The sequence below is a fragment of the Ipomoea triloba genome, chromosome 11 (genome assembly GCF_003576645.1).
Source record: "Ipomoea triloba cultivar NCNSP0323 chromosome 11, ASM357664v1".
Lineage (NCBI taxonomy): Eukaryota > Viridiplantae > Streptophyta > Magnoliopsida > Solanales > Convolvulaceae > Ipomoea > Ipomoea triloba.
In genome coordinates, this window is record NC_044926.1 from 23,769,163 (window position 1) to 23,777,507 (window position 8,345).

The window sequence follows — 8,345 nt, forward strand, 5'->3', positions numbered from 1 at the left end:
GCGGTCTTGTTTGCACGGCCGGTGTTTCACAAAACCAAACTTCACCATATGGATACTGTCCAAAATGGATCGAATATCACTAATAAGACCACCAAACGGGGAAATATTTGGCCCACTTATTTATTAATTTGATTTTTTATAGAATGAACGTGATGTATGACTTATCCAATTAGGGAGTTTTTGGGCAAATTATTGTGTGGACCATGGTCCACACAGCTACGTGGACCATAATCAAATGTACATTTTTAATGTACTAAATGTACATTATTTTTGTACTGACTATAAAAATAATGTACATTCAGTACATAAATAATGTACATCCCCTGAATATAATGTACATTATTTTTATACTGAATGTACATTATTTTTATATTGAATGTGCATTATTTAATAGTATGGTCCACACAATAATGATTGGAGTTTTTCATCCCCAATCACATTCAACATATTTTCATGTCTAGATCTTAAGCATAAATCTCACAAGAGATCATGTATGTATCATTATTCTCTTCATTTCTCCATTATACCTCTGTTTGCTAACTACAACAAGACTTCAATCAGTAAGAGGAATAATTAATGGATTTCCATAAACTTTTCGAACTCCTCATCGCTAAGGTGTTGCTGTCCCTTACTGGGGATTTAAAGTTGCTCCATACCTAAAGCCAATGATCAAACCCTTGACCTTAGGTTAAGAATGGATGAATCCCTCCCACTCAACTACACACCACACACCAGGTTAGCTTGTATTTACTTTTAATCTTAACCAACTCCTTGAGGGAATCAGTCTATTTAAGTGCTTGATTGAAGAGTCCATGAACCCTGAGGAGGCTGCAAGCCTCTATACTGATTGATTGAAGATCAATTAACTAGCAAACATTAAGTACAACGAGACAGTAAACTTATACAACTGGATCACCTCTCGACATCCATTTAATTTCAAGCTACTATGAAGTATTGCAAGAAATTGATGGACAAGACTCCCTCGTGTCACAAGATCCTTCCCGTCTGAAGAGCAAATCATCCTCAAGGTTGTATTGAAGTAGGTTTTGCAAAGAATTTTCTTAAGTTCCTTTTGAGCAACAGTACATTTTAGTCTATATATTCTGCACATCACAAAGCTGCTGCATTCTCCCCATTTAAATACTACTGCCAAACCTTAATTCATATAAGACAACTAACTTCTTTCCATTTACAGAATGAGATATAAAAACAGTTATAGTAGAAGTTCATCAAACTGAGCCAAAGACCAATACACTACTAGTAGTAAAACATGTACTCAATATTCACAATTCAACTAATCATTAACCACCATGACTTCTTATTCACCAACTATGCCAACCTTATAAATACTCCATGAAAGTTAACAGACACAGATGCCCATTTATCGAGTGAAAAAAAAAAAAAATCTCAGATGAAAATGAGCTAAATCTTTGAGGGATATCAAAATAAAACGTAGTATTAGTGCAACTAGCTTCACTGTCAAAAATCATGTGGTTTACAATGGTAAGAAATTATACATTTATAATAGCATAAGGCTCATGGCCACATAATACAAAACTAATTAATTCCCTAGTAAAATCTGTACAACTTCATTTGACTACAACCAAAAAAAAAAATTATTTCCAAATAGCTCATTCATTTCTGGTAATAAATGAAAGCCTTAACAAAAGATAAAGTAGGTCCTTTCCTATGTTGTAATATAGCATATATGTGCATCATATGGGTCATGGCCAAACAATACAACTTCATTTGATTTATAGTTTAAAGAGAGAAAAAAAAAATCAGTTCCGAGAAGCAGAAACCATTTCAGCTCACCATAATGGTACATGGTATCACACATAGAGTAAATCCAATTGCTAATAATCCAACAAAAACCACAGCAACAAACGTACAACAAATACATGCAGTACAAAAACCACTGGCAGGCAGATTCATATATTTTTGGGTTTTCCCCAAAGGTAGCCCTCCAGCCGGCAACTAGAAAACTAATCCTCCGTCTCCGTCCCAACGGTCAGCACACTAAGTGGTAGGGGACTGGCCAAATGGCAGATTCATATATTACAGCCGGCCCTGCTATGCTACGCCAACATCCATCATCATCATTTCTGCTTAGCTTTGTGCCTCCTAACTTTTCATCACATCGCCTCTCAATCTTTATTTGTAGTTGTCTGTATGTGTTTAAGAATTAGATGTTTTTTCAAAAAAAAAAAAGAAAAAGAATTAGATGTTAAGGAGAAACGAAAGATTAAGATTAAAAGCATGTGCATTTAGTTTGTTTGGTGATTATATATAAAAGTAGAGTAGAAACAAAACAAAATAAACAGGGGTATGCAAATACAACATGCCTTATTCATTCGTCACTCTCTACCTTCTCCCTCATCAATCGCATCCTTCGATTCCCTCGAGATGTTCTATACTGGAAACTATCTGTAAGTGGACACATTTATATAGGTAAGGAAATATGAGATACAGAAAAATTGATCTAGAGAAAGCATGCATATAATTATTGATTGCAGAGGAATTGCAAAGAATTTAAATAGCATGAAATGTGAAACAGTCAGAGATATAATGGAGGCAGGGATAGAAAGGACCAGGATACATGGCTATAGAACGAACAAGGAGGGCTTCATTTCCATAGCTTTGCTGCTCATCTTGAATACGCTTTGCAGAAGCCAAAGCAGAAGGCAAACATTGGGTTAATTGAATCAATGCAAGTGTGGTGATATCGGCTAACTCAATAGGGATCTCTCGCAACGAAATGCAATCACTTAACTCTAAATGTTCAAGCACAGGGAAATGATCACCCACAGCATTCCAATCTTCCAGACATCCGTCTTCAATTACCAACCTTTTCAATTGACGAAACCCTCCCTCACATGGCTCCCACTCTCTGCCTTTACAAGCCTCTATCAATTTTAGAATTTCTAGATTCGGCAACATACCAATAAGCCTTATTTCACTCCATTCCAACCCAGTCCAGTGCAATTTGAGCTTCTTAAGATTTTGTAGAAAACTAGTTGCCCATGGGATGCCGCTATACGGAAGTTTGAAATTCCACTTTTTGATGCTTAGTTTCTCAAGTTGCCCCAAGTGCACAAAATTATGGAAACCATCTGAATTTTCAAGTTCAAAATTCTCACCGTGAATTCCCAATTTTTTTAAATTTGGAATCCTTGTAAAAAGATCCTCTGTACAACACTTCGGACGCAACCAAGATATAGTCTCTATGTTTCTATGAACAACCTCCGAAGCCTCTAATGTAAAAGAAGAGGAGAGCAAAGGTAAAGCGCCAAGGGTGCGCGAAGCGCCCACATAAAAATTCCTTAACAATGGCATTTTCCAAATTCGAGATGCCTCACGGGAACACAATCTAACAGTAGATGCACGGACAATTAAACTTTGCATATTCCAATGCTCAAAGAGCTTTAGTTCAACAGGACTTAAAGTGCGATACAAAGCTAAGTATCTCAAGTGAACAAGATTTGCCATATACACCATCATATCTTTGAAGTTCCGATTTGCAATTTTCACGTCTACTACTCTTAATAGTTTAAACTGACAAAGCAGCTTCTTGCTTAAATCAACATAATCAACAGAGTGTAAGGAATGTAATTTGTCAAAGCACATAGATGTAATTTGAATACTGGAACATCCAGGTTTCATACTTATCCAAGGACAAGCTTTTACTAGTCCAGCAACAGCACCATGATAATCATTTCCAATGACATTCAAGAGATTTTCATATCGAGCTTCTCTTAAGCACAAGTCTCGCAAGAGATCATGCATCCTAATTGTCTTGATTTTGCCATTGTAACTTTGTTTACCAATTAGAACAAGACTTCTATCAATAAGATCTTGCAAGCATTCCATGGCCACTTCCTCCATATTTCGATGGTCCACTGCCCTCAAAAATCCCTCTGCATCCCACAACCTAACCAACTTCTTCACATGGATCTCGTAGTCTTCGGGGAAAACTCCAAAATATAGAAAACAAGCTTTTAAGTGGTGTGGTAATTGGTTGTAACTCAAATATAGTATTCTGGAACATGCATCATTAGAATCACTAGTTACATATCTACTCACATTTTCTGCAACATTATTCCACTTCTCCACTGTCTCCTCTGTCTTGGATAGAAGACTAGCTATTACAATAATAGCTAGAGGTAATCCATTACATTTCTTTACTATGTTTCTACCAATTTGCTCAAACACGGAAAGAAATTTTGTTTGACCAAACACATTGCAGAAGAGATTCCAACTTTTATTTGCATCTAAGAAATGCATGTTAATAATAGAGTTACCTGAACTTGCATATTCAGCCACTTCCCTAAGCCGAGAAGTCAATAGTATACGACTTCCATTATTATCGTCTGGAAAGCATCCTTGCACGCTATCCCAAGCAGTAGTGCTCCATATATCATCCATCACTATCAAATATCTGTTACCCATCAACAGTCTACGCATATTTTCTTTGGCATTTCTTTGTCTCTGTTCATGGAGTTCATCTCTTGATGCTGCATTAACACAACCTATAAGGCATTGGAGCATTTGTTCCACGTTATACACTTGAGTTACAGTAACCCATGCTTGCTTGTAAAAATGAGAAGTAATTGATGGATCTTTGTATACTTTCTTAGCTAAAGTGGTCTTGCCTATTCCTCCCATGCCAACGATAGATATAACTTGGAGCTTCTCAGCTGATTGCTGTGTGAGCTTATTCAATATCGTCTTGAATTCCTTGTCGCATCCAACCATTCTACTGTCAAACTTTGAAGCGCTTTTGGAAAATTTACTGATAGTAATATTATTCTGGGGCTGTGGATCAGCAGGCTGCGATGATGTTGAACCAAGGAGTAGTCCTCTTTGTCGCATCCGACCAAGGATTGATGGACCCTTTGCAAACTGCTGTTTACTTTTAATCTTAATCAACTTCTTCTTCAGGTAATCAGTCTGTTTTACTGCTTGCTTCAAGATTCCATCAAGCCTGAGGAGGCAAGCCTCTGTACTGCTTGATTGAAGATATATGCTACTCAACTCCATCTCAATCCTTTCTTCTGCTTTGAACGCTACATCTCTCATCTCTGCCTCTAAATCTTTCATCGCCAAATTATCATCACCGATCTCAGATTTCTCAAGACTTTCTTGCAGGAAAGCAAGAATTTCATGGAGAGAAGAAACAATTTGTTGTTTGTCTGGAAGAGGCAAGCGCGGTTGTGATTGCAAGAAATGTAGATGGAGTGTTCCCATAAGCGATGTTACAGCAGCGTAAGCCATATTTGCGATAAGCTGATCAGAGCAGAACTAGCTAAGAAGAAATGAAAGATGTGATACACTAATTGCGAGTAATATGGAATTAAATATTAGAGGAAGATAAATGACAACATCAGAAGAAATTGTTCAATGTTAAGTGGAAAATCTTACAGCTCAAATCTGTTGTTTTTTTTTTTCTCTCCCTCTGTTTTGTGTTTATCGAAGCCAGCTCCAGCTTGATCCAAAGTAGAAGCAGCTAATCAGCTGATCAAAGCAGAAGTAACTAAGAAGAAATGAAAGATGTGATACAATCAGTTTAGACAGCAATTCTCTCGTCAACGATAAAGTCTAAACAACCATGATATACTTCAAAATCGAAATCAAAATAGTGTTATACTTCAAAGAACCAGTCCAAAAAGGCTTTCAACTGGAAATTGCGTAAATGCTCCAAGTGAAATAATTGCAAGACCGAAAGCATTATATTTTTAATTGCAAAATGGCAGACAGCATTATATTCGCTTTTAGTACTTCATATTAAAATATGCGGCTTTCTGCAACTTGTAACACTAATTGCGAGTAATATGGAATTAAATATTAGAGGAAGATAATGACAACATGAGACCAAATTGTTTAATAATGTTTCTTTTTTTTGAATACTAATAATGTTTTAATAATGTTAAGTGGGAATCTTACAGCTCAAATCTATGTCTTTTTTTTTTTTCTTTTTCTTTGGAGTCACACTTGTGTGAGACCGTCTCACGGATCCTTATTCATGAGACAGGTCGGGTCGGGTCAAAGCGCCATGCAAATGCCATACTTATATGTGCAAATGTCATACTTATATGCGCAAATATAACACTAATCAAGAATACAATTTTTGTTACTTATTAGAGAAAAAGTAATACATTTTTCATAATGTTGACAAGTGCCCTTTACATATAAGGACAAATATAATACTTTTGTGGAAAAATGTAATACTTTTAAATCGAAATGTAAAAGTATTGCATTTTCCCTTAAAAGTATTACATTTACCCTTATAAGTAACAAAAATTTAATTCCTGATTAGTATTACGTTTGAGCATATAAGTATGACATTCGTGCATATAAGTGTTACATTTGCATCTTGACCCGACCCGACCCGACCCGTCTCATGGTTAGGAATGGCAACAGGGCGGGGCGGGGGGGGGGANATCCTTATTCATGAGACAGGTCGGGTCGGGTCAAAGCGCCATGCAAATGCCATACTTATATGTGCAAATGTCATACTTATATGCGCAAATATAACACTAATCAAGAATACAATTTTTGTTACTTATTAGAGAAAAAGTAATACATTTTTCATAATGTTGACAAGTGCCCTTTACATATAAGGACAAATATAATACTTTTGTGGAAAAATGTAATACTTTTAAATCGAAATGTAAAAGTATTGCATTTTCCCTTAAAAGTATTACATTTACCCTTATAAGTAACAAAAATTTAATTCCTGATTAGTATTACGTTTGAGCATATAAGTATGACATTCGTGCATATAAGTGTTACATTTGCATCTTGACCCGACCCGACCCGACCCGTCTCATGGTTAGGAATGGCAACAGGGCGGGGCGGGGGTGGGGAGGGGTATCCCCGCCACCCCGACCCCGTCCCCGGCGGGGAAGGGGAAAAATTCCCCGTCCCCGTCCCCGCGGGGAATTTGGCGGGGACGGGGATTCCCCGTCCCCGGTCAACTTCTAGTCAAAGTGTTATTTTAGTACAATTTTTTTAAAAAAATACAAAAAAAATAATTTTAAAAAAATACAAACTACCGAAGTTCAAATTCCAATCCAAAAATAACAAATACAAATTAAAAATAGTCCAAATGTAGAATGTTCTTCAAATAATTTGTATACTAATTTCATCTAGTTCATTACTTAATTAATTAACAGAATACTAATTAACATTATACTAGTTCATTATACTAACAGTATACTAATTAACATTATACTAATTTAATAGTATACTAATTTCAAATAGTTCATTACTTAATTAACTAAAAAATGAATTAGTATACTCTTAGTATAATGTTAATGTATGTATACTGTTAACATATTAATATTCCAACCTAACATTATAAAATTAGTTAATTAGTAATACTGCTGCCATGTGAACTATTTTCGAACTTGCGGAATACATTTTATGTTGCACTCTTTTTTGCTTGGGATATTTATTTGTGGATTATTATGGGAACAATGAATTTTTGTGCAAGCATTTTTGTAACACACTTATTTCTTTTGTAACACACTTATTTCTTTGGTTAACAAGCATAACTTGCATGAAATGATACCAAGTTAACCTTGCGTGCACACCAAATGATTATTTAAGGCACATGGAGTATCACTGGGGTGCACACACCAACACATGTTGCACGAACCTAGAGTACAGTGACATGCACGCCGTAACACAAGTACGTGCACACACATTACCACCAATGGGGTGCACATACTGCGACTTCCACAACAAATGAGTGAACACTGAACACTGAACACTGACATGCACACCCTAACCATAGTACATGCACACACATACGCTAACAAACATATTAAAAATACTCAAATAAAAAAATTGGAGTAATCCAAGTCTTATCCCAACTACAAAAGTAACACTACGCCTTCAATGGGCAATTACATCTAACATGATTGACGTATTTGAAAATTCATATATATTAAAGCCAAAAAGTTAAGTGTTGATCAACACATTACTCGATAATTGGACAAAAATTTACGCATTGTGGACCTCTAATGTGTCCAGATGGCACACGGTGAAATACTTTAGTGCACGCACCCACATGTTGGTCAGCACATAGGTGCACACTGACATGCACACACCGCTTAAGGTAGGTGCACACACAGGACCCATAATCTATAGCGCAATTCCATAGAGTAATATGTGGGTGTAATAAATTAAAAAAACATAGAGAATAGACTATGAACAAATATTTAATACTTCAATTCAACCTATACAAATAATCTAACTCACATAAAAAAAAAAAAAAGTCTTAAGAAAACCACAATTAAAAAAAGTGAGACTATGCCTTTAGTGGGCAATTGCGGCTATCA

At 36.0% G+C, this 8,345-nt stretch overlaps 1 protein-coding gene across 4 annotated transcripts; it reads right to left on the minus strand.

Moving 5' to 3' along the window:
• Positions 1-1,727: 1,727 nt before the first annotated feature.
• On the minus strand, positions 1,728-5,700 carry LOC115996172 (putative late blight resistance protein homolog R1A-10). Of its 4 annotated transcripts, none has more exons than XR_004093575.1 (4): positions 5,422-5,700; positions 2,600-5,305; positions 2,346-2,427; positions 1,728-2,168 (listed from the first exon to the last, which is right to left on the minus strand). XR_004093575.1 is itself a non-coding variant. In XM_031235313.1 (4 exons), exons 2-3 carry the CDS (start codon positions 5,272-5,274, stop codon positions 2,351-2,353), a joined length of 2,760 nt encoding a protein of 919 aa, XP_031091173.1. In that variant the 5' UTR covers positions 5,275-5,286; positions 5,422-5,700; the 3' UTR covers positions 1,728-2,168; positions 2,346-2,350. The 4 variants fall into 4 exon arrangements, 3 of the variants coding, with proteins under 3 accessions (XP_031091173.1, XP_031091172.1, XP_031091171.1); XM_031235313.1 differs by having other exon boundaries at positions 2,592-5,286; XM_031235312.1 differs by having other exon boundaries at positions 2,592-5,301.
• Between the last annotated feature and the right edge of the window lie 2,645 nt (positions 5,701-8,345).

Excerpts from the sequence above, each read along its gene's own strand:
- LOC115996172 (XM_031235313.1), bottom strand. The coding sequence starts at position 5,274 with ATGGCTTACGCTGCTGTAACATCGCTTATGGGAACACTCCATCTACAT. Across the intron at positions 2,428-2,591 it reads TTCTATAGCCATGTATCCTG|ATAGTTTCCAGTATAGAACA; the intron begins GTCCTTTCTATC and ends GTCCACTTACAG.